Source organism: Melospiza georgiana, chromosome 1 (genome assembly GCF_028018845.1).
Source record: "Melospiza georgiana isolate bMelGeo1 chromosome 1, bMelGeo1.pri, whole genome shotgun sequence".
Taxonomy (NCBI): domain Eukaryota; kingdom Metazoa; phylum Chordata; class Aves; order Passeriformes; family Passerellidae; genus Melospiza; species Melospiza georgiana.
The window spans coordinates 117,972,442-117,999,513 of NC_080430.1; the positions used below are offsets into that span (position 1 = coordinate 117,972,442).

Consider the following 27,072-nt stretch of genomic DNA (forward strand, 5'->3'; position numbering starts at 1 on the left):
AATTAAGGGGTTGTGGTTTTGGAGAAAATTGCTTGCATTCTTATTTTCCTTTTTTCTCAGAAACCTGGCATGCAACACATGTACATCTAATATTTTGAAAAAACTTTTGTTAGGTGCATTTTCATTTCTTTGTAGCAAATGTGTTTGCTCATCTTAGTTATGTATGTGATGCTGTAGGCCTGCCTGACATGGCAGCTACCCCCTGCCCTGGGAGGGTCACTCTGCTTCTGTCTGCTGGGCTCACAAAATGTTCAGCAATGGTAAATGTTAACTTGTAGCACACAGACGAGAAATAGCAGAAGCTTCATTTGTGAATACAAAAATATGCAACTAGTGAGAAGTACCAGGGAGCCAAGGGAGGTGTTAAGAAACCTTGGAGTGGCCATCACCCTCTTGGCCCAGGAGCTGGGGAACTTTACCCTGCGAGGTGTTTTGCTTTTGGCAGGCAGATGCCTGCTGCCCATCCTCAGCAGCTATTTTAGGCTGCTCTTGTCTTTAGCACTTCCATTTTGCAGTTGCTTAGATTATGCCTTTCAGAGATCGCTGGGCTGTTGCTCTCTCGTGAGTGACACTGGTGAGTTACCAACATCAGCAGAGAGAGAGTGGCAATGCAAGCCTGCAACAGAGTATTTCTGTAAAGCAAAACAGATGGATAACAAAATGTCCATTTCATAAGTGAAGAGCTGTAGCCACTTCTGACTTGATGGTATGCAGAAACCCTGCAAAACTTCATTAATTATCCCTGCCAAAGTATATGAAACTGCCAGAGAGCAGTCCCTTGCTAGTCAAGTTGTCCTGGTGGGTGAGTGTAGCTTCCATTTTTCTGACTACTGCATCATCATCTTTTTGGAAGTAGCTGTTCTTGGCTTTTAAAATCTGTTTAGACATCATTGAATTGATTTGGATTTCAAAATTATATGTGTAAATGAGAAGTGTACATAGCACCTACTTTAGTAATTGAGCAAAGCTTTTATTTCCAGAACCTGACTACTACTCAGTGTGTGGGAAAAGTGTGCTCTGACAACTTGGGTTGTTTTTTGAGGACTTCTGTGATCTCACTGAAGGGTTTTAATATTAATTCATTGCTAGTGTTATGGTTATGTTTTGATGATAGTCACTTAGGAGATGGGTGTTAGGCAACCAGTTGGAAATTACTGTAAAGTGATTTTTTTAAAGTGGTTCAGACATTCAACTTGAAATCCCAGAGCACATTAAAAGTGCTAATTTTCATTCTCCTGAAAGCCAGGTTTCTATGTATTCTCAAATTAGCCCCCCCTCTGCCCCCACATCCTGGCTAATACAGTATATGTAACTTAACCACTGATTTCTAACTAGGGATCATGCATTTATTAGCTTCATGTTGGCAGAAACTAATATTGAAGAAGTAAAATATTACTGAGTTGCTGATAGGACCAACTGTTCGCATTTTGGGATGATAGATGTATTGCATTAACAGAAGTGTAATATGCTTCTGGATGGTTTTCTGTGCAAGTGCAGCTGCCACACATTGGCAGAGTGAGAAGGGAAGCTCCGTGAGAAGAGAAGCTCGATGCTCATGAGATGTGTTGCTGTCTTGAAAAACATGGAGTAGATGAAACACTGACCAAGAAGGGGAAGACTTGGTGAGAAGTGTTTTCATTGATTTGCATGACATTTGCACAACTCAGCCTCTCAGCTGTGCTCAGTCATGAGCAGTTACCCTGTTAATAGTTTGGCAGTTCAGCTGAACAGTAACAGTGTGTATGGAGAAGTCAGGGAAAAGGCTCTGCAAGGTTTTGGAAAGAATCTTCCCCACCCTGTGTTCTGCACTTGGAGCATTACTAGGAAAGACACAAGATCAGGGTCAAGGGGAATCCAGCTTGTGATTTCTGAAGTTTGGGAACAACAAACAGTGGAGTGAATGTCTACAGATGGTTTAAGGAGTTTGGTTATTTGGTATGCTAGTCTGTCTGGCTATAAGGCTCTCAGATTAAGTAGCTACAGTATGGTGCAGCAGAAAGAGGAAATTAATTTAAATGGATGCTTTAGTAGTTATCTGGGTTTTAATTCATTCAAAACTGCAGATGCCTAGGTCAGAAAAGCAGAGGAAACTGGCTGGATGGTCTCTGGCTCCTGTGAAATGTGAAGCTTGTGATAAATGCTGAAATCTTCAATCTAGTTCTCAAAACTTTAGAAAGATTTCAGTGTGTACTATAGCACTGTTTAATTTGTATCAGTTACCTCAAAAGGCAGCATGTCTCTGGTGAAATAAGATGGACACTGCTTTTCTAACAAAGTATAAATGATTGGACAATATTGCCATCACAGGTTTGAAATAGAGGTGCTCCATAGATTTCTATCTTGTAGATGTTCCTTGCATCGCTGCTTTGTTGATGTATACTTTCTCCTTGCCTTTCAAATGAAACTCTGGTTTAAACTTGTTTTAGTTGGCTCCAGCTCTGCAGAAAAAGGCTTTTTTGGTACTCCTCTGGATCTTACTGTAGATCTGCTCCAGCTTTAATGCTGGTACCTCACTCAGTGTTTTAGAAGGTGTGAGAGAGACCTCAATTTTGTCCTTGTTGTGAACAAGACATAGGGCATAGGTGTGAGACATGAAAAATTAACTGTTGATCCTCAGGTAAAGTAGCATGTCATGGCCATAGCAACAATCTCAAATTCTCAGATTATCAACAAGGGCTATTTGTGGACCAGGCTGATACTGTGGAGCTGACTCCTCTGGTTTAAATGAACTAAATTGAATTACATGTTTATTGCGGACAGAAAAAGTGATTTCTCCTGTTTCTTTGTAGAGCATCCTGATGTTGTGAAAAATGTAATAATCCTTCCTGTATGTGATGCTGTTTACAATCTTGAGATCCCTAAAGAATAGGGGAATTTTTCCTTTTAAGCACGCAGATGTTGAAGTGGTTTTGTTTGGATGATTTTCTTGATGATTTTTCTTTTTACCTAATGCTTCAATTACTGATTACTGAAAAGATTATAAATACACAGTAATTCTTGTTTTGTGGCATCTTCCATTCATTCTAAAGGATCAATTTTATATGGAGGCATCAGGAGGAGTTACTAGAATACATACATCATTTAGCATTTAGTGTTACTAACACCTAACCAGTGCTTATAAATGCAGGTGCCTAAAAATGCAGGTATTAAATAATCAGAAAAATGTCTGATGCCATTTATGGTTTTGCATATAAGAATAGATACTCTCTTTTTTGATAAGAGACTGCCAATATTGTCAAGTCTAAAGCTTACAATTTCTTCAATAAAACCTTCACTTAGCCTGCTCCTAGAAAGTTAATTTATAAGCAGCCACAAATCGAACACAAATGCAGCCTTCCCCAGAGGAAAAAAAAAAGACGCACACACAAAGAAGTCTTAATTTTAAATAAATACTTGTAGTTTTTGGTAGCAACAACTTTAGAATATGATAACAGTGCAGCCTGTTTTGTAACTGTGATGCTGTGAGAGGCTTGGTTGGCTGACTAGTGAGGAATGCATATGAAAGGGAAGGTGGCAGCTGGCTTACCTGGATGCTCAGAAGGAGGCTGGAACTCCTGACAATCCCAATGAGCAAATCTGCTTGACAGCTGTTGCTATTGCTGCTGCCTTGCAGACATCTCAGTGAAGCTGGTTCCAGTACCTTTTGCTTGAGTCCTCACTTTTGGTTTTTGAGCTGTGCAGAATGTGTTGAGTGCTGTGGAGACGTGATAGGTGCAGTTGGTGTCCATTGCTCTGGGAAGTAAGACCTGGCTTTGAGGGAAATGCAGGCAAAAGAGCCTCTTTTACAGTTCATATAAAGATCAAGTGGCAGAAGATCAGTCTATTAAGTCTTCATTTATTTGTGAGTGTTAAGCACTGAAGTTTCTCAAATAGCATTTTCTTCCTGAGCAATTCACTCCTGTCCAAGCTTGGGACACTGGTATGCAGTGTCCAGAGGAGCCTGATTCTGATGTCTGGCTGTTACTGAGGTGTGCTGGTTCGTTGCTTGCTTTGCTTTGAAGCTGCAGTCTCACTTGAGGGCATAACATGGGCTTCTCTGGGGTGATCTCTCTTGCTTCTATTTCAAGTCTAAACTTCAGAATAACTGTTGCCTGAAAACACAGGTACATGGATTTCAGATGCTGAGCAGGATAGGAAAGGAAGAATTATGCTTTTATGTGTTTCAGATTTTTGGATGATGCTTTGTGATCAGATACAGTAATTTAAAAAGTACTGTAAAATGTTGGTGAGGAAAGCTCATTGTGTAGTGACAGCAGGTAGTTCATCCTTCCTTTCAAGTAGCTTTATGTACTTCAACTTTCATAACTAGTTTTATATAGTAAATGTAATTGGAGGGACAAGGAGCTAGATTTTATTGCTTTGCAAGCATAATTAATTAAACAGTTACCTGAGTCTCAGCTGTAGATCCAAATAATATTTGCTAATACAGCATAAGCATTTAATCTGCCACTAATTCCTGTGACTTCTAAATCAATTGATCTCTAGCAGAGCCTCATCCATGCTTTTTCCTCAGCTGTGCACTACATTATTGTGTTCAGGTGATCTAAGTCTATGCTACAGTAATGCCATTTGTAATGCTTCAGTAAAATGTAGTACAATCTTTCAGTTTTTTGATGGCTATCTTATTCTGGATGAGGCTTCTTTTTTTTTTTTTTTTGTAGAAATAAAGTAACTTTGGAAATGTTTAGCACTGGAAATTCAGAGTTCTTTACATGTTCTAACTGTCCTCACTACATAGTTGATAAGCAAAGGAATACACTTTTAGGTGTTGGAGTTTATTCACCTTTAACTAGCAAGTTTTTGACTCTTGATAGGAAAAAGATGTTCCTGTTAGTGTTTCTACATTGCACTGTTGCATAGATAATTGACTAGTTGTCGTAGGACTTGTTTTGAGAACTGGACTCTGAATAGTAGGTGAAATAACTCTAAACATGGCTGTATACAAAAATCTGTATGGTAGCAGTCTTCATATAGTACTTGGTGAAGAGTCCTCAATTCTCTTTTTCTGGGATCCTTGCTACTTAAATGGGTTTGCTTGGGTTTTTTAATGAGCCATTTTCTTGGTCATACTTTCACTTTTCCAGGTATTTACAAACATGAAAGAAATTGCTAGCCAAGCAAAGTTTGCAATCAAACTCTTCCAAAATTTTCAAAATAAGCCTTCCTATTTCCCATGCTTGTAAAATAATATTCTAATCTTTTAGGCAGCCTGCCTAATTTTCTTTAATTTTCTTGCTTCTCCTACTTCAAAAACCACAACAAAAGCAATGACAACAAAAAAAACCCCCCACAAAATAACACAAAACACACAAAACCCTCCAACCCTCTGCCCTAAATTTTAGCCTCAGTTTTTCATGAGTAGAAATAAATTTTTTGGTTTGTTGAAGGGACAGCAATGTGGAAAGTTTTGTTTTGGTTTTGTTTGTTTGGGTTTTGGGAGCTTTAGGTTTTTTTAAACTTTTAAAGTTTTTTTTAAAATTTATTTTAACTGAAAAGGGTGTTGAAAATTCTAATCCTCTGCAGATGCAGCAGTAAAATTGATAAGCTTAACAGGTAATTTAAATAGGCTGTGAATCATTAGGAACAGTAAAGATAGTGCTTTCTATTAGAAAATTAGGTTTAGCCCTGCTTCTTGAGAGAAGGTTTCCAAGTTCAGTTCTAGATGAGTAAAAATTCCCTTTCACATGTAATCTGCGAATGCGGCACTGCTCTCGAATGTTCATAATTTATCTCTGCAGAGCTTGTGGGGAATTGAAAATTGCTCAAGAACTTCCCTGTTGGGTGTAAAAAATGTGGTAGATGAATGTCAGCTGCTCCTGTTGGTTGCAGTAGTTTGAATGACTCTGGCTCTGGGTCAGCAGTTTGCACATCAAAAGACAGTTCCTTCCAAGTTCTTCAAAATCTTGATGAGAAGGGAGTGAATTTGCATACTTCTAGAATTTTACATGACAAATTTTCCCCTGGAAGGCTGTTTTTGTTCATTTGAACTTTTGTTCGTCAGAAATATCCTGGAGTAATTTTAGAACTGCAAATTGATTAATCACAATGCTTGAAAACACCCCAGTTGGTTTTCTTCTGTGTGAAGAAAAAACTGATGACCATTAAAGTTTTGCAGAAGAAAATTTGGTTGTCTTCCCTTTGAACCTGTTTTTATACAGGAAAAGCACTGAGCTCACTCCTGCTTGGACAGAAAGGCCACACTGCACATGAGGACTGACAAGGGTTGTACTCATCTGGCAGTCCCCAGTGCAGTTTTGAAGTTTCTAGCACTATTGTTTATGCTGTCTGGGCGCCCCTTTTCCCTGTCCAAGTGAACTTGAGCTTACTCTTAAGTATCTTAGTCTTATGCACTAGAAGCTATTGAGAGCTCCTCCCTTGGCATTGTCCACAGGGGAGAACAGCTTGGTATAGCTGTTTATGTTGTGGTTTAAGTACTGATGATCACTGTGAGCCAGGTGTTATATTAGAAAAACCAACAAAGAAAACACCAAAAAAAATTCAGACTTCATTTGTATGTGCAAGAGCCTACTTCCATTGCACTGATCAAGAATAAACCTCTTTTTTTGACATATCCTTCTCAAAAAAAACACAATAGAATGTTCAAGGTGCATATGTTGATTTTGTTAAAACAAACTTCTCAAATTTAAGCAGCAGTCCAATGAAAAGTAGTTGTAAAAGTTCATTTGGTTATCTGTCCTGTATTTCAGCTGTCCCCTGTATTCTGTGGGACATTACTGGGCCCACCTATGAAGGTTTCTGAAATCTATTTGCTCCATGTACTGTATTCTGTCCTGTAGGGTACTGTCTGTCTTCACACCCTCCCTCCCCAACTCTTTTTCTTTGTGGCTGATTTTAAGTTAGTGAAATAATTTAACATTTCTTTTAAATAGTCTGTAGCATATGATAAAATACACTATTAGTTTGATGCTACAGGTCTTCCTTGTAACTAAATTTAAATAAAAAAAAGAAAATTTTAAATTTGTAAAATTCAGTATTTGGGTCTTGGGATGGTCTCTAAGTCCCTTCCAACCCAAGGCATTCACTGTGTGTTTTCATTTAAAATACATTAGGAAATGCTGATGCTATCTTTTTCTAAAAGAGACAATTTGTAATATTTTCCTGGTGTAGTATGTAATAATTTTTTTTATTTGCTGAAAGGCTCAAGACCGTATGCTTAGGTGTATGAGGCAGAAAGGATCATCAATACTGGAAGCTGAGTGAGAGCTTAAGCTCAGATGTAGGATAATTTCATCTTGCCACATGTAAAGAGTGTAAGGGAGGAACTACCATTTTGTTCCTGAGTCCTGCATGGGTTCTCCTTAGTCATAAAAGTAAAAACTGGCTTTTCACTTTGGGTGCACAGGGTGTATTTATCTTCACAGAAATGAGTGTGGATGTGTGGTTCCCGTACGAGCGCAGACTGCGATCTACCACTATTTATGAAGAACACATGTACAGGAAAATGACTCTTAAGTACAAGTCATAAATTGAAATGATTATAGAATCTACGTGGACAAATATACCATGTGTGGTATCGGTAGACTGTAATTTCATCAAGTGGTTTTTCAGACTTCATAAACTATGAATGAAACATGATTGTATTGGCCTTGTAACAGGTAAAGTAAAATATAGGGTCTGGCTACTTTAAAGCGCTCATAATTCTATGGCTGGAAATAGCCTTTTGGGATACGATTAAGTCTTAAAACCTGACTGATTAAAAAAAACCATTTCGGTGAAAATCACATGTTCAGAAACTCTGGGAAACATTTGAGTCTCCACCTCATGAATTTTTACAGTTCCCAACTTTCTGGGTGTAAACACCACGAGCTGCTTTCGGCGAAAGGAGCGGGGAAGGGCCCCGTGTTGGTTAGAGCTTCGTCACCCCTTCGGTTATTCCGTTGTTTTCAGCGGGTTTTTCCCGGTTTTGGTGGCTCGGGCTTTGTTTACTTCGGGGGCCGTGCCCTGCCAGGCCCGGCCCGGCGCTGCCGTGCGGCGGCCATGCCGCCCTGCCCTGCCCTGCGCAAACCCTCCCGTTCGCCGCGGCGACCTCTGCCCTTTTGTATCCTGTGACACTCAGCCTGTCTTTGTGCTCAAGTTTATCCATGATGGATACGTTTCCCTCCCAATCGCATATGCCGGGAGCCCGGCGGAGCGAGCAGATAAATTATTTTCAGCTGCAGGCCCGGGCTGGGGGAGGAGGGCAGGAGGGTGGCGGGGCCCCTCCGCGCCCCGGCCCAGCAGGACGGGGCGCAGCCTCCCACTCCCCCGGGAATATGCAAGGGGATGACTCTCGGGCCTCTCAGATCCTTTTTAAATGCAAAAGAATGTAGGAAATTGCCAGATCAGTTGGTTAATCAGTGACAACTGCAGTAGGTGCACAAAAAGCCCGGAGCCATCGCTTGCGCGGGGTGTTTTTTCAGCGCCCCAGCGGGGTCGCCGCTGGCCCCACCTCTTGAACACCCGGGCCAGTTTAGTGTCAGCTTGAGAAGGGAATGTAATTGCGGGGAGATTTCTGGGTGACTGATGGCGACAATATAGGTCTCCTCCGTGACACCACCGCCCCGCTGGCCCTGCTAGTGCTTTGTGTTCGCCTGGCCATCGCACAGCCGCGGAGCGCTCAGCTCGCTGTCCCCAGCCCACCGGAACAAGGCAGCCGTGCAGCACATACAATTTTCCGTATTTTTTTATTAATGTTGGCTACCCTGCTGCCTTGTCATGGTCAAACCTCATTAAGGGGTCACATTAAGCATGTTACTGCTCCCCTTTATGGAGTTATTTGTGAGGTTAGCACCTCTGTCAAATGTTTTGAAGAGTATTCCTGAAATATTTTTGTGACCGCAATTGCTTCTCTTACTTATCTGGGACTATTTTTAGATGAACCATCTCACATCTGTGTTTTAAACTTACGTTGGGAGAGAGGGTGGTCATGCAATGAAAAAGGCCTCTTAAAATTCCAGGTTACGTAACACTAGAAGTGAAGTATTTCTAGATTAGGCTTGTTCCCTCTTCTCTCACCTCGTGTTTGTAATGTACTTAAATATAAAAAAATGTCTTTCCTTTTTCTTTTGTTGGTTTTTAAAATTTTTAAAAAATTATTAATTTTTTTATATTCCTCTGGTTACCTCCAAGTGTTATTATATTCCTCTGAGGCCTCCAAGTATGTGCTGTAATAAATAGCTCTAAACTTTCTTCTTTTTCTTCTTATCAGGAAAGAAAAGACATGCTGAAGCTTCTTCTGTGATATTGTAGGTGCTGGCTTGAAATTAGCAGTGCTCCCCTGTTAGGGCGAAGAGTTTGCAGCCCAACTGGTGTGGTGAATGCCTTGGTGTGATGTAACAGCAAGGCTCAGTGGGTTTGCATCAGAGTCCTCCTAAGTGACGCTTTTGTGGTCTCCTATCAGAGCTCCTGGGAACTTGAATGACGTAGGATATTGTTTCCAAATGTGTGGCACAGGCTGAACTCTGGGCTGGTCATTCCTGCATCAGCTGCTTGACAGCAGCAAGCTGCCAAATATTCGAAGGCTGTAGTGCCCTCAGTTGCCTCGGTGAAAGCCTGTTTTTGCCAACGTACATCATACATCAGGGAAATAAAATCCAATCTAGCTTTTGCGGAATGATTTTATGAGAAATGTAGGATTTCATGGATTTCTTGGCAAAAAAAATCTTACTGAATATCATTCATGGCATTTTAGCTGATTGCACATTGGCAAAACCTGTGACCTTTGAGGAAAGGCACCTAAGGTTTTCTCTCTTTCCTCCCTTCCTCCCTTTTCTTTATTTAACAAGAGACATTGACAGTCTTTAATTTGCTACTCAAATTCTTGTAAGGATGTATTTCTGTGAAGAACTAACGGAATTCTACTAAGATACAGGTGAAACCAAACTTTTAAGAAATGCTTAAGTAATATTTGCTGATGCTTCCCACTAAGTCAGAATATTCCTGAAGTGCATCAGGTCATTCTTTTCATCTTTGCAAGTCCTGTCTTCCTTTCCTGGGACGAGGGGGAACGAGATTCCTGCCATCCTTTGATGTCTGAACTATACGAACTTAATTTTTAACACAGCTGTGCTGTGTGAAGTGCATAGTAGGAAAGCATTCTAAGTGAATTAAAAAAAAAAAAAAAAAGGTCTTCAGGCATTCAGGAAACCAAGTTTCTTTGGAACCTGCAGTCAGAAATGATGTTGCAATCACTTTACAGGTCTGGTCTTATATTTTGGCTAATCTATATGCAGGAGTAGCGTACCATGCGTGGTGTCTGTGACAGCAGTGAAAAGTAAGCATTAAGCACGTAGGAGATGAGGCATGCTTCCCACAGACATGGTCAGGCACTTGCATAACTGTCCTGGCATCAGCAGTGCTGTGTGCTCAGTAGGTGAATGAGGTGAAATGTAAAAGCCTCACCAGCCGTCTTGCTCAATTTGAATGTCTTGTCGTGACTTTTGCTATGTTGTCATGGCATTACATGTGTTTATGAAGTTTTTGGTGAATGTTTTCCTTCAACTTTGTGAGTAAAATAAGAATGTGACTTTCATTGCTGTCATTTATGTCATGTCCTTCCATGCGGCAAACGCTTAAATTACTACCCCTAAGCCAGCAAGAGCTTAGCAGTTTTGAAAAGCAGTTTAAATGTGCAATGTTTAAATGCAGATTTAGTAGACTAATGTTTAATCCTACATTTTGAGGCTCTGGTCTCAAAATGACCTTTGGCATGGTGTTGTTTTTAGCATGAGAGGTCTTTTTAGCCTAGTTCTTCAAAATAGCATGGTATTTGTGGTGTTTATTGCATTGTATGTAAGGGCATACTTCCATTATGTGAGTGGCTGGTTTGTTTGTGTCTGTCAAGTACTTCAGAGTTTTGTCAGAGCTATCAACTAATAGCTGTAAAAATACAACTCTGCATGACACATGTCATTTCAAGCTTGGAGCAGTCAGTATTAGTTGCCTTCTCACCTTCTGTTTATTCAGTTTATTTGCTGCACAGCCAAATGCTGCTGAATTTCTTCTGTAGAAGGGTTGATAGCTGAATCAAGGAACCTGTTGATTTACAAAATGTTCTTTTGAATGCCAGAATGTGAGGATGGTGTGAAAGGCATGGGCATCTGTGTGCTGCCCTTGCTGCTTCCTGGTCTTGACTGCCTGGATCTACTGCTTTGGGAGCAAAACTAATGAAGCTCAGGTTTTTAGTGTCTGCAGCCCTAGATAAGTTATGTGTATGCAGCAGCCAGTTTAGCTCTACTTATGAAAGTGGGAAGCTGCTGAAGACAACTGAGTGCATGCAGCTTTGGAATATTGAGCTGGACAATGGTTAACTGCTACTTAAATTTGAGATTTAGCTGTTTAAGACTGGAATGTTGCAAACTGGAGTAAATGTAAGCTTTGTCTGTTGAGAGAACAGGGTTGTTAAACAATTGACTATGTCCTGGTGGTTGGGATCACACCACTGCTTTGAACAGAAGCAGGCTGCCTAGGCAGCCTTAACGAAATATATTCATTGACTCTTTAGGTCAGTCTTCTTGGAGCCATCTTTCATGTTAAGGAACAGAAAAGTGATAGAATTTTATAGCAGAACCTGTATAGTTTAAGATAGTAATAAAAAATAATCACTGTCTTGTCATACATTCTTACTTTGTTTCAGCTATCCACCTTTCTAAGGGTTCAGATACTCTTCACTTTGTACCCAACAAACACTGCTTTTGTGTATGTTGATTTTAAATTGCAGGAATGTAGAGAGGATGTGCCATCCCTTATTTTGAACTATTTAATAAAAAAAAAGACTATAAGGTGAGTTTATCACTGTTAGTCTTGCTGTTAGTATATCTGCCTTTATGGGGAAGTGAACAGTGGTGCTGAATGAGTATTTTACCTAGAATTATTGCTTTATGCAAGTTCTGCTTTTGTTTATGTATTGGCTTTCTTTTGTTTTGAAAGAAGCGGACATAGTTGCAACCTCAAATAAGGCTGTGACTCTTGTGACTTGCTTAACTACCTAAATGTCTGCCCTGTTATAATGGAAGGTTGAGAGGTTAGTAGGTAATTCCAGTATTGACTATTTCCTTATCAAAACATTGGTTAATTTATTTTGATCAGGCTGTAGCTGCTACTGTCTTTCATGCTTCAACAGCTGCTGTTAGCCATATATCACATCAGAGGTGTGACTTTTATTGGGGAAAGTAGAATAAGGTTTGGCGAGAGCACAACTGACTGTTAAGGGCTGTGGTCATTAAATTTGAGGCTGGACTCACATCTGAAAAAATACTCCCAAAATCTGAGAGTTCTTTACCGTGGACTTATGCTGTGTTTCAGACATAGTAACTTTAGCACCCAGAGCTCAAACATGAAGTCGGTTCCTGCCTCAGATAAAAATGCAGATCTAAAATCACGTAATGGCAAGCAGTGTTTTTGCTCTTAATTTAGATGATGGATTTGTTTGTTTACAAGCTGCATCATAAACTTAAAGGTTACTTTTCTTTAGAAAGAGTGTGTGCTCAGGAAGCAGGGTGAGTGCTAAGTTCCCTCGCACATCTCCTGCGTTGTGATGGACAGCACTTAGTCCAAACCTGCAAATTGGGATGGTGTGAGTTGAGCAAAGTGTGTTTAGTAAAGCAAAAGCCTTACCCTATTTTAATTTGGTTCTCTGGGTATATTAGCAGATCCAAGCTACTGTGAGCTGATGTTGACAGTTATCAGTGGCTGACGTGCCTGAATTTTATTGGGCGCTTGTCAGCTGAAAAACAGTAAACAGAGCAGGGTCAAATGCCTGCTTGATGCTTGTAACCTTGTTTCTGGAGATGCTCTGTTGAATTGTTATAAAGTTTCATTAGTGCTTCAGGAGAGTAGAGCCTTCTTGTCTTAAAAAATGGTTCTTTTAGCAGGCATGATTTATATAATGAAATGAGTGGAAATTCTTACATGTTCTTAACTGTGTGGCTGTTTCTAGTGGATGGGTGAGACTTACTCGGCTCCAGTTTGATATTGCCCAGATTACATCAGTGCTTGGGAGGTAACAGTGTGTGTGTGTGCTCTGCTTTTTAGCGTTTCCAGGCAAAGAGGCTGTTCTGTTGGAGACTGTCAGTACACACTGAAGTCCAGCTTTAACAGCTCCTGATGGCAGTGGGCATCAGTAGTCGCAGTGCCAGACGTCCTTGAGCCATCAGGGATCTTCACCATGACTGCAGTCTGCTCTGGAGCAGTCTAATAGCAAAAGCTTCTTTTGGTGAAGGGGATTCTTTCTCACCTTGTTGAAATTTCCTTATGGTGTGCTCTAATAAACTGAATGAGGTGGTAAATATTACAGATGGCTTCTGCCTAATAATTGAAATGAAATAAAACCAAATAGATATTAGGAATATGAAGATGGCTCATAGGAGTTTACCTCCAAGTGATTTAGGAAGTGTTAATATCCCAGCCGAGCACTAAAGAGATTTAAGAGTGTGGTTTTAAAGGTGACATTCAAATGCTATTTTAAGAGGAGTGATAAATGCTTGTGCCTTTCCTCTTGCCCTCTGCTTCATGCTGTAGAAGGTCCTCTTGACAGTGGCTACAAGAAGGGTAATAAATGTGCTGATATTTTTCTCCCTAAAACTTGTTTGGGACAAATCACCTTCAGTCAAACAGTCTGGCCTGGCATTTTGTGTCCAAAGTGACTGAAAGCATCTCTCCACCACAAAAGAATGCAAGATGTGAAAGCATAAACTTGTAAATCTTCTTTACTTTGGTTGCTGGTTAAGGGCAGTTGGTATCTGCAAGCAGAGTCGCCACTGAATTACAACCAAGATACAAAAATACTTGCTAAATGTATGGGCTCCCTTGACTATTGTCTTAAAGTTTATTTTGCATGTAAGACACAGTGTTCAAAATTTTGATTTTTACAAAGAAAAAGACAGCATTAGACTACCTTTTTGCCCATAAAAAATGGATCCAAACAAATCTTGGGAGTTCTTGCAGGAAGAGGATAGGGGACACATTTTGGAATAGATCATTCTTCTCTGTGAGATCAGCATTCCCTGAATGAGAACTTTTCTGAGTCTGTTGTTACTATGTTGTTGCTTTTTGCTTTTTATTCCCCAAGTCCAAATGTGTACCTTGTTAGGTTAGCTGTTTGTCAAGTCATTTTGCCATTACTAATTTTCTTGAGTGAGTATTCAAGTTTTGGAGACAACAGAACTTCAGTCTTGCAAACTGCTGTAGTTGCAGTAGTAGCATGATAACCTAAAGATGAGTAATGAACTTCATTGATACTATTCTGTGTTACCATCATAAAGGAAATTAGGAGAAGGATTGAGAAATCCACCCTATCATATGGTGAAGCTTGTAAATTTGATTTTCTTACACAAATTGAGCATGTAGCTTTGTGGAAAGGGGGAGAAATATTGTGTCTTTTAGTGTACAAATTCACTAAATTAGGCTAAAATGCGTGTTTAAAAAAAAAAATTTAAAAAATCCCTTCCTAAAGGCTGAGTCTTGGAGTTTAGTCTGTATTTAGTGGGTCATCTCTATATGCATTTGAAAAATCTGTTGTGCATATAGCTAACTTTAGTTCATCGTAGGACCTGGCGCTTCTGCTTGCTCATCTGATTACGCAGCTCAGGGGAATAAGGTTAAGGACATGCTGTTGGTAACTAGAGCGTTTTCAGGGCTTTAGTTCAGCAGATGGGCTGCTCAGCTATATTCATACATCTGCCTACCTGCTGTGGCAGCTGCTGCTGCTGCGTGTTGTGTTCTTTTGTTCTGTTCCACCCAAGAAAGGAGCACTAGGAAGTGTAGTGAATGGATTAATTTAAGGTTAAGACTAGTGTTTTGCTTGCTTCCTAACTCTCTATCATAATAAAGGTTTAAATAAAGCTAATGAATCCTTTGTAATGTGAAATAGATTTTTAAGATGTATTTCAGGGGGCTGAAAGTAGCTAGCATTTAAAAAACAGTCAAGTATGTTTTCTTTATGTTGCCTGATGCTATTTATTTTAATATCTTCTTCTCTTTCTCCCCCTTCCCCTGCGTTTTCTAGGAGCAGTAACCAGACTTTGCCTGACACTGCGTGGTCCAAAAGAATTAAGGAAATATGGAATGACATGAAGGAGATTAGTTGAGGATTAAAGGCTTTGAGGACAAAACACCTCACCGAGGTGAAGCACAGACTAACATTCTGGTTGTAGCTCCAAGGAGCTGCGTGCTGAAAAAAGATGGCAGATCCAGGAATGATGAGTCTGTTTGGAGAAGATGGGAATATTTTCAGTGAAGGGTTGGAAGGTCTTGGAGAATGTGGATATCCTGAAAATACAGTGAATCCTATGGGTCAGCAAATACCCATGGATCAAGGATTTCCCACTTTACAGTCATCTCTTCATCATCCTCCTGCAAATCAAAACCAAGCCAAGTTGACCCATTTTGATCACTATAATCAATACGAACAGCAGAAAATGCACCTGATGGATCAGCCGAACAGGATGATAAGCAATGCCCCTGGGAATGGTATCGCGTCTCCTCATTCGCAGTATCACAACCCTCCAGTTCCTCAGGTTCCTCACAGCAGCGGTGCCGGTGGTCAGATGGGAGTCTATCCCGGCATGCAGAACGAAAGACACGGCCAGCCCTTCGTAGACAGTGGCTCCATGTGGGGACCACGGGCAGTTCAAGTGCCAGACCAGATAAGAGCACCGTACCAGCAGCAACAGCAGCAGCAGCAGCCGCAACCCACACAGCCGCCACAGGCACCCTCCGGACCCCCTGGGCAGGGCCATCCTCAGCACATGCAGCAGATGGGAAACTACATGGCTCGTGGTGATTTTTCAATGCAGCAGCACGGTCAGCCGCAGCAGCAGAGGATGAACCAGTTTTCTCAAGGCCAGGAAGGCCTCAATCAGGGAAACCCTTTCATTGCCACCTCAGGACCTGGCCACTTGTCTCATGTGCCCCAGCAGAATCCCAATATGGCACCTTCTTTGCGACACTCAGTCCAGCAATTTCACCACCATCCCCCTACTGCTCTCCATGGGGAATCAGTAGCCCACAGTCCCAGATTCTCCCCTAATCCTCCCCAGCAGGGTGCTGTTAGGCCGCAAACACTTAATTTTAGTTCTCGGAGCCAGACGGTACCCTCACCTACTATAAACAACTCAGGGCAGTATTCTCGATATCCTTACAGTAACCTTAATCAGGGATTAGTTAATAATACAGGGATGAATCAGAATTTAGGCCTTACAAATAACACTCCAATGAATCAATCTGTACCAAGATACCCAAATGCTGTCGGATTTCCATCAAACAGTGGTCAAGGACTAATGCACCAGCAGCCCATCCACCCTAGTGGCTCACTTAACCAAATGAACACGCAAACTATGCACCCTTCACAGCCTCAGGGAACTTATGCCTCTCCACCTCCCATGTCACCTATGAAAGCAATGAGTAACCCAGCAGGTACACCTCCTCCACAGGTTAGACCCGGTAGTGCTGGAATACCAATGGAAGTTGGCAGTTACCCAAATATACCCCATCCTCAGCCGTCACACCAGCCCCCTGGTGCCATGGGAATTGGACAAAGGAATATGGGCCCCAGAAACATGCAACAGAATCGTCCATTTATGGGTATGTCTTCGACACCACGGGAGATGGGTGGGCACATGAGACCAAATGGTTGTCCAGGTGTTGGCCTTGCAGATCCACAAGCAATACAAGAGCGACTAATATCTGGCCAGCAGCTTCCTAGTCAACAGCAGTCTTTTCAACAGCAAATGCCAACCTGTCCTCCCATGCAGCCTCATCCAGGGATACATCACCAGTCTTCACCACCCCCACATCCTCATCATCAGCCTTGGGCACAGCTTCACCAGTCGCCACAAAACACACCACAAAAAGTGCCTGTCCTTCAGGTAAGCTACTTCCAATTAGCAGAAAATGTTTTAAATGACTGTAAATGCCTTTCAGGATACACAAGAACTATGGTTTCAAAACTGTTGCCCCTGTTCATCTCCCCTGTTTGTTATTGGTTGTGTGGCTTTCTTGGTGTACAGAGGCTGAAGGTAAAATGATGTTCGGGTATCTTTCTAACATCCTTATAGTAATTGTTATAGGGTAAAATTATGGATAGACCATAACGTGATATGACAACAGGACAAGCAGAATGCGTATTATTTTTTTCTTGTTGGTTCCTTTGGGAAGAAGATGGAAAGCACATGTGAGAAGTGTCATTTAATTATTCAATTTTTGTATTTGCAACTTGGAGGAAGAAGTGTGTGTTATAATGTGTTTGTTTTGGCCAAACCAAGATCTTTTTTTTAAATCCTAAGGGAATGTTCTGTGGTTTTAAATTAAGGCTTAAATTGTTACATGTGAAAAAAATTTCTGGCGTGAACTTCTTTAGCACTAAGTAATGAAACCAAGAAGTGACGGGGAAACAGTTTATACAAGGAGAAGACAACATTGTGAATCAGTCTGAAATTAAATCTTCTGAGGCTCAAATGAAATGTTAAATACAATGCAAGTTTTATTTTACTGTGGCTTTGATCTGCCAGGTTTCGATGGCTATGTATTGCTTCCATGTCATTTTTCAATTAAAAGCTAAAAATGGTAAAACATCTTGATCCTCTGTGGCTTAACAGGTTTGGCCACGTGCTAGTATGTTAACCTTCAGCCGAAAAAGTGCTTTTTGGAATCTTCACATTTGCCATTGCTTGCCTTTGACTCAGTCAGTCAGAATTCAGGAGGTTTTGGTACCGGATTAATTAGTGGTCAAGATATTAAAGATTTACTAATTTTACTTTTTTTTCCCCGATCAGTCAGTAGTTAACGCCAAGTAGCTCTGCCCATAAATATTTGGAGACAATTGTTGGAATGCAGCGGTAACGACGCGGTGCTACAAAACACATGATAAAGGCAGCTGTCGTGGGCAGCGTGGCGGGCCTGCGCGCAGAGCAGCTGCTCGGCCGTGCCCTGCGCCGCTGCCTGCCGGCTGCTCCCGCTCGCTGCCCCGCACAGCGTGAGCCGGCGCTGCTGGCGCTCAGACGCGCGCTCTGCGGACGGGCAGCTGACAAGGAGTGCTGCGTGGAGCAGCTCAGCAGCTGGGACAGGCTTCCACATTCCCCGTGGAACAGAGGAGGAGGAGGGGGACTAAGCCGGGCAAGGGGAAAAGTGCACTTTCTCTTGAGGGAGGCTCTCTTAAAGAGTCAAAATATATCTTCAAGACCATCTTTCTTTTCCCTGCCTGCCTCAAAGTTGGCTTGAAATTTTAGATGTCTCTTCCTCTCTCTGCATTTCCACACATAGACTTTGTTTGGAGAACTTAAATTACAGGTCTTGCATGCACGTGGAGTTGTGTGTTCCTGTCTGAGACAGCAGCTCTTGCCAGTGCCTCCTGTTACCAACTGTGTGGGTAAGCAGGATGAAAAGGAGAGAGATCAAGACTACAGGGAAAAAATGTAAAGAATGAGTGAATATTTGGGAAGGTGGTAATGACAGCACAGGGAAATCAGTACAAAAAGGGTAGGAATGAGAAAAAGAAGTATAAGACATATTTTTTACTCTAAAGATGAGAGCTGAAGCATCTAGTAGAAAAAACATGAAAGAAAATTATAGAAGTAGTAACGTAAGACTTTTAAGACAGTAAAGGAACAAAAATCAGTGTCACTAGGATCTTTCATAACCCATGATGGTGGAGATGTGGGAGGAAATACTTGAGGTGGGACTGTACCCTAAAGCAGTGGTATTCTTCACCAGCATGAATTCCTTGTTTTCATCTGCCCATCCAGTAGGCCTATTTTTGGCATTAAAAGGTGGTTTGGGAGAAGAAAGTTTACTTGAAAAATGTACAAGCTTGTTAAATGTTCTTGGGACATTTTTTCCCCTTTAATCAGTGAAGAGGTTAAACACAGACAGCTCAACCCTTAAATAAGCTAAGCAACCTATTACAGAGTGCTGAACTGCAAATGAATAGCTTGAAGAAAGGTAAGTGCTGAAACGAAATAATTAGAGGAAAACCACATGATAACTCCAGTTACTTGATTAAAATCAGTAATTCAGACAGTTGTAGCAAGCCAAGTAACTTCTCTCTTAGCTTATTTCTGTTAAGGTTTTATCTGGTAAAAGTTACTGTTCATGTACCTTCCCATTAAGTAATTAGTTTGAGCCCTGACTGTAGTAATGAAACTCTTAACAGGCAGGCGTTTCCCCCTAGAAAACTGTTTGGATGAAATGAGTATTGTTCAAATCAACGAAAACTTAACCCCTCCCCACCCCCTGGGGAAAAAATGCAGATGTGTGAAACCCCTGCTCTTCAGCCTGAATACAGAGTTGGTAGCTCTCCTGTGTCATGGTTTTCCTTTCATGTCAGTAGGCAGAAAACTCTTCACCAAAGAGCAGTTATTTAAATGACTGGTTTGTTTTTTATTTGTATAAAATGAATCAACAAAATTAATATAGTCAGTGAAAATGGAAATCACTATGTACTTTAAAATCAACAGAAATCATCTTAGTAATTATTTTTCAGTGATTTGAAGCTAGCCTTATCATGGGAAGACTGTAATACTTGTGGTTAACCAAATTACTGTTTTGTTGTTAGATATGTTGGAAGGAAAGTGAAGTTCTTTTGCTTTTAAGTTGAAAGAAATTGCTGTGTTGATTCCAAAGCTTGTTATTTCTTTTTTTGTGTGGAAAACTGCAAATTATTTTGGCTGTGAGATGAAGCTGGTGATTGACAACTCATCTGGTTTTGATTAATAGCTGAAAACTAGACATGGTTGTTTAGGACTGTGTTAGCAGTGAGCTGCTGGCTTCAGTGGAGTTTGATAGACCCATAAGAACCACTGCAGTGTTGGGGTGTTCAGTCAGTGTGCTTGGTTTGTCAGGCACTCCTTTGAAACACTTTTCACTAAAAGTTTTTGGAAGAGCTTGGTGGCCATGGAGTAGGAAGGCTGGTTCTACTGTGGCAGAGCCATCCACCAAGGAGCAAATCAGGGAGCAAATCATTGCCTGTTTTCACAGTGGAGGCATCTGTGTTGGGCTTGTGAGCTTGTGTTCTCCAAAATACTCATAAATGATCTGGAGAAGAGTGAAAAGTCAGATGGGAAAATTTGCTACTGCTGTTGATGTACCCAAAGCAGAGTACCAAATGCAGATGTGGTGAAAAACCTAATAAGAATGAAATAATTAGAAATATAATAGAAGAGTCAATTACTTGCCCACTAAGTTGTGTGAGTCAAGACATGGCTGCGGAGGTTTAGATTGGATATTTGGAAAATTTTCATCACAGAAGGGGTTATCAAGCATTGAAACAGGCTGCCCAGGGAAGGTAAAAAGTTGCCATTTGTGAAGGTATTTAGAAGATGTATACATGTGGTGCCTAGGGACATGTGGACATGCTTTAGTGGTGGACCTGACAGTGCTGGGTTTACAGCTGGACTTGGTGATCTTAAAGGTAATTTCCAACCTAAATGATTTTATGGTTCTGTGGTGCTTGAGTAGTGAAATGGCAGGCAAAACCATCTCTTTAGGAACAGGTCTCAGTGTTGGATGGCTGTCGGAAAATGAGCTATAACAGTTAAAGAAATAAATCAGTGGGAACTGTAATGAAAGTAGGAGAGAACAAAACAAAGATTATTACCTGTATGTATGGTATGCTGGTGAGGCAAATGCTGTGAAGTTCTGTGTTCCTTCCTCAGACCTCAGAAAATACAGCAACACTTGAAAAAGCTGGTGGGGGCAGGCTGGGGGATGCTTTAGTGGGGGAAGGAAGGAGAGAGGTGGTGAAAGCCTTTAAATTGTCAGTGCTACAGGTGCATGAAGAGGATGAATGCGAAGTAAGGGTTGTTTGTCACCTGCTTTTGTCTCCTTGAATTCTTTTTAGGTAATCAGCAAGTTGTCCAGTGATGAGTTCAGAACTGAACATTAAGATGCTGACATTAAGATATTTCACAGAAAAATGCATCATCATTTGATAAACATAAAGGCACCACATTTGGCTCAGCAGATCTGTGCCATACATAAGTGACTGAGAATTTGTTACTGGCTTGCATCTCCCGTATGCATGTCTGGTTCTTGTCCTCTTCCACACACTTTATCAGAGGTGATATCAGGTTAGACAGACCTTTGGAGGCCTAATGCTATGCAGTTGTTCTTACATATCGTTATTTTCAGAGCATTTTATTGGTGATAGAGGAAGTGTAGGAGTTTTCTTTGCCAAGAATAGGCTGTCCTGGGTGTGTTGTTACACACAACTTATTTACCCACAGCTACTGTGTGGGCTGAAGTTTCGAGCTGTATTCATTAATCATGTTCCACAAATGCAATCCACATTATTTATAGTCAAACACAGGAGTATTTAAATGACAAACAAGTATGGTATAGCCTCCATGCTTGGCTAAATGGGAGAGCTCCACAATGGGCACAAACAGTGTTGAAGGATTCTGGGTTGCAGTGTCCAGGTTCTGGTGGAGAAGGAACTAATTTTGTGTGTGTGTTACCGGTTCACTGCCAGGTTTGTTCTTCTGGCCTTATTATCTGTGGGCATGTGACTTTGCTTTAAATCATAACTCATAGCTGTGTTTGGTATGAACACATTCTTTTGAAATTTCCTGCCCTCCCTTGCAGGGGAGGAGGCAGGGAAAGTCCTGCTGAGTCACCAGCTGGGTCACCCCTTTCACAGGCCCTTCCTGCAATTTCAAACTCTGTGTTGCTGCCTCAGTTTAATTTATACTTGGATGTACGTGAATGGAAAGGGATGTTAATGAAAACTATAATCATCTGTATTGGTTTGATGCAATATTCTAACCTGGCAGAAAGTAGAGGTTAAATCAGTTTCTGCTGGCACACTAAAATGAAGTTTATTCTCTCCTGGGTTTTTGTTTTAATGCCTAATAAGAAGTGATCGACTCTTTGCTGTCTTCACATGAATTATCTTTCAGTATTTCCTGTAACTTTATGTAGTAACAAATGATGCCGCTTGAATAGTTAGGATTATTCCCATAAATAATATTCATAAGCAATTTCCCACATCTCCAGAGAGAGCTGCTGGCTTTTTAATCCCTTGAGTATTTAACTTTTGGACTATTTTCCTGTTGATAAGTAGAACAAATCAAATTTATTAAAAAAAACCCTAGAAACACTATTGGTTACTTTTTGTTTTGATGCAGAGGTTATTTCACATGACTGCTAACTGGTCTTGTGGGGTACTGTGTATGCTGCATGTTCAGCAAAGTCTCGTGGCTGCCTGCCCCTGGAAATTCTAGTTTCCTTTTTCAAGTGTTCACAGGCCAGCAAAACAGTGTATGTTGGCAAGATTTCTGAAACTGCCAGACTAAATGGAATTAAGAACCCACTGATACTGAACCTTTATTAGCTACAATTGTATATTAATTTTATGTATAGATAAGCATAAGTGTGTGTGTATTTCTATAGTACATATGGAGACAATCTAGGCAAAATAAGAGGTAGTGGATAGCAATGGGAGAGAAAAAGGGAAGAAAATCCATAGTATTCATATTAAAGTAAAGGTTGATAGCAGTATTTTTGTCTTAAAAGTTTACAGGCTTCTGCTGTATTTTGTTTGGGCTCCGAAGAATTCTTGTATTTGAGCAATGTAAGCAATGTAATTAACTAAAATTTTCCAACTAAAAGGAAAACAGACCGTAAAATCTAGCTTTGGTCAGAAGTGTTGAAGTCATTTCACCCCTGTGGAGTAGAATTTTCTGTTACACTGATAACTTGATCCATCTGTGAGTGAGTTTCCATGCAGGTCTCTCAAAGGATATAATATTGTGAAGTACTGTGTCCAACAAAAAGTTCACATTCTAAAACTTGCAGTTGTATTCCAGTCTAACAGTTATTATTAACATATCCAAAGGCTTATTTCTTCCTCACCCTTGGAAAGGCTATGTGTGCTTTTGTAAATAAAGTGCTTGCAGTGATTTTTCAGTGAGTAGGCCTTTGGGCCAAAGATTTGTAGTTTTGAGGTGGTTTTGCTATGAACTTTTTGGTCTTTTTTACTGTTGAGGAGGCACAAGCTACTTCAAGAGTACTTTTTCCCTCAGGTGCCATGATTTAACTGTGATGAAAATAATTTGTGCCATTAAATTGTCTGCTCTGAAGTTTTGGGTAAAGCCAGTTTGTAGCATTAACATGAAAACATAAGTCTGCATCAGCATAGTGATTTGTAGGTTTAAGAGTTACCCAACTTGTTCTTCAGCGTGGGTATTTTGAAGGTTTCTGTGAGATGTAGATGACACCTGAATGTATTGTTTCCTGAAATTATTAGCATTTTCTGAGGAATCACTGAACTAGCAAAGTTTTTGAATTTATGCTGCTTGTTTAGTACTTCAGTATTGTGTTATCATGTGCTGCTGATGGTCACTTCCAGTGGGACTTGACAGCTGTCTTGCTTTCCCTTGGTTGAAGATGTCATCCTACTTTATATTTATTTGAACAAATTTTAATCTGTTGTTTCAGAGAAACTTTTTTTCATCATTGAAAGCTGGTAGTCTAATAAAAACCCTCATGTCTGTGTCATCATCGACCTACAGACGCAAGGATTGAAAATCAGGGCAAATGAAAGGAAAATGCTTGATTTTTTTTTTTCTTGATTTTTTTTTTAATTTCATTAAATACAGTGGCAGTCTTAATAAAGAACAAGTTGCAGGTGAAGAAATAAGTTCCTTTCTTTTTGTTGTGGATCCTTGTCCTGGGATTCTGTCCTGCTCTTTCTCATGGAATTTGAGGCATCCATTTATTTTAAGCTGTCTTGTCCTTGCTTGTATCTTGAATGAAAGTGTCACAAACTTTTATAAGTGTTCTTATTTCCTCTGTGGAGTAAATTGACACTGTGGAGTGTCAATTCCCACCATGATGGGACACCATCACTTTGAAGTGTAATTTGTAACTTCTGTCTGTAGAAGTTGTTTTCTCTCTCAGTTCAGTAAGCCAGTGCTTTTCACTTTTGAGTTTTCAGATTTCAGTTCTTTTTAACTGTGTGATGATACATGTGTTTTACTGGTGACAATGTAGTCTGGATTTGGCGAAAAAATTCAAAACACTTGTTTGATTTTTTTTTTGAGATGCTATCTGTAAATATTTATAGACTTCTCCAAAGAGTTGTAAAGTGTGGTTGCTAAAGAGCAAGGTTTGACACCTGTGAGTGGTTAAAGCATTGATTTGTACATCTATTCTTTTAAAATATTCTCGAATTTGCCAGTGTGATTTAAAGATGGTGAAGCTGCTTCCTGGAAGCTGATAGGAGCAGAGTAGGAAGTGTGGGCAGGAAGCAGTGATCAGGGAAAGGCTGAGCCCATCTGACAGAGCAGTGCTGAACAGCAGGAACGGAGAGGAAATGGCCAATGTCTGTGTTAAAATGGGGACAGAGAAGTTTAGGGAGTCACTCCACCTCTCTCTGCTTGAGTCACCTGCCTCTTGAGCCCTTGCCAGAGGCAACCATTGGGCACAGTGGTGCCTGTTACTGCTCTTGTCACTGCTTCAGGGTGTACCTCTGTGTCACCCTGCTGTGGGCACGTAGCCCACTCACAGCTTCCCAGCATGGATAGCTGTGTGAGCTCAGTAACTCCCAGTATCTAATCTGCTTTAGAAAAATCCCCAAAAAATGTGCAGTGAAGGTGGCTGTGGTCTGGGATACAGAACCTTTGCTGCTTCTTTGCACCTGCCTGATCATTTGGTGAACGGGCTTATCTGGCCAGGTCATGTTCCTGGCAGCTCTCCATTGTGTGACCACAGGATCACCCATGTTGGTGCTGTAGGAGTGGGAATGCTTGCTGGGGCAGAATGGGGACTGCCTCTTCCTCTGGCAGTGAGCTTTCAGGCCCTTTAATACCCTTGCACAGCTTGTTTTTTTATAGTACCTGCCCTCAGTAACCAGCCCTTGAGTCCTCTCTCAAATCAAAATTTCTGTTAGAAGTCCTAGAAAGCTTTGTCTTTATTGAATTAGTGACAAACAGGCCACATTCCAGCTTCTCCCAACTTCCCTCTTACTCCACACAAATATTAATGACTAATTTGATTTCAGGAGTGTTTTCTTTTTTAGAAAAAGGGGGCTGTTTTCCAACTAAAGTATTTGCAACTGTTCTGTTATTGAAGAGGTGAAAGAATATCCCCTTTCTACCAAAGAACTTGGCACAATTTCATTCAGTGTGTGTCATTGAGGATGCTTCCAGTGCCAGTTAGTGAATTGTCTTCTTTGAGTACTGAATGGGATTTTTTTTCTAGCATAGAGAATTGTTTAACAGCATGACAAGTTAGAAATAAAACTCAGATTAATTTTTTAGTCATCTTTGTGAGGAAGCAGAACTGAGAGATAGGATGACTAAGTGATCTGTGTGTTTGCTCTTTCCAGAGTTTATAAATGATTCTTTTTGATTTTACTGTACTTTATACATTACCTATTTAGTTAGAATTTTCTCTCTTCCTGGCAAGACTGGTGTAGCCAATAGTGCTGCCTCTGTTTATGAAGAGGAACATAGAGATATGGCCTTAGATTTTGTTATTTATTCAAAACTAAAGTTCATAAAACCCCCAATTTAATTCTTACTCAGGTGTCTGTTACTCTAGCATGTGCCCCCTCTTTGCTCTCTGCCACTCCTTCCAGTATTACTCTTGCTTTATAGTGCAACTCAAGAAGACTGAGATGACCAGTCTTAACAGTTAAAAGCAGAAAATCCAACTTCTTGTGTAGGAATTTTGTAGTTGTAGAGGTCAGTGTGAGAGTAGTGCAGTTACACAAGATGGGGAAGAAAAAAGTGGATCTCTCTGATTTTTCACTGTTGGGCTGTCTTTGTTCCTTTGCTTTTGTTGTTCCTCAGCACCAAAGATTGGGATGCAGCTCTTTCCTGTAGTCATCCTCAGTGATTTTACTGTGTTAGCCAAGCTTAGGGGAGAGAGCAGCTCTTGTATGAGGCTAAGCAAGCAAAATATTAAGCAAAATATTAAGAACTTCTGGGGAATGGGTTCATATTGCATGGGTTGCTGCTGTAGAAATTAAATGTTAAGAAATCGCAGGCTGATAGACTGACTTGCATTGGAAGTGACCTTAAAGAGGATCTAGTTCCAACCACCCCACCACAAGCAGGGATGCTGGAGTGGGTTAACCCTGGGTGGATGCTGCCCACTGGATCTGGTTCCTCAGGTCCCCATCCAACCTGGCCTTGAATGCTTCTAGGGGTGGGGCATGCACAAGTTCTCTGTGCAACCTGTTCAGTGCCTCTGTACTGTCTTGAGGAAGGAATTTCTTCTTAGCATCTAATCTAAATCCTCTTTTTCAGTTAAAACAATTCCTCTTTGCCTGTCTAAAAAGTTGCTCTTCTGCTTTTTTTATAAGCCCCCTTTAAGTACTGAAAGTCCATAATCTTAACTTTCTAAAGTCATGATTTCTGAATCTTGGCAGATTTCTATGGCATAGTATTAATCTTTTCATTTTGGAAAATTGCAAGTATTTGTCGTCATGAATGCAACACTTACACTTCAGTATGCTAACCCAAATGTGCCACTGATACATTGCTATAACATTGTAGGAAGTGCCAAACATTTTTTTAGCAAACGTTTATTTAGGCTTTAACTTCCACTTTCTTTTTAATATTGATATTAAAATATGAATTTGTTTATATTTTCTTAAATGTAGTCTCTTATTATTGTAGTTGTAGAGGAAATTTTCATATTATACTTGAGTTCCCAATGTATACCCACTTACAGTAGACTTTTTTTATAACAGACTGAATAATTTAATTGGTTGAATCAGAAAAAAATAGTCCATGTTAATTGTGCTAACTAAATTGTGTCCTGTTATGTCTCTGTAACTCCTACAAACATGACTACAGTGACTGAGAAGTTAATAGTTCCACAGATTTTTGGATGCAATTTTCCTGGAAGAGGAGAGAGGATTAATAACAAACTTTCTAATGTCTAGTAGTCAATATGAACTCTTGTTTTTTCCACTCTGCTTTTACATCTCCTTTCTCTCCAGATGGCCCTCCATCCACTTGCATTCTGGTACTTGGTATCTTTTTGGCCCTGCAAGATGCTGATAAGTGTGATAATACTGCAATTTTCCTTACATGTGAGCACTGGATGATATGAAGTCCTTAATTTTAT

At 40.5% G+C, this 27,072-nt stretch overlaps 1 protein-coding gene across 1 annotated transcript in view; it reads left to right on the plus strand.

The window, feature by feature from the left end:
• CHD7 (chromodomain helicase DNA binding protein 7) overlaps positions 1–27,072 on the plus strand; it is a 128,951-nt gene that overhangs the window by 23,940 nt on the left and 77,939 nt on the right. Inside the window, exon 2 of the mRNA XM_058029733.1 lies at positions 15,005–16,865. Coding sequence (XP_057885716.1) covers positions 15,180–16,865 — 1,686 coding nt within the window. The 5' untranslated portion in view covers positions 15,005–15,179. The remainder of the gene's footprint in view (positions 1–15,004; positions 16,866–27,072) is intronic.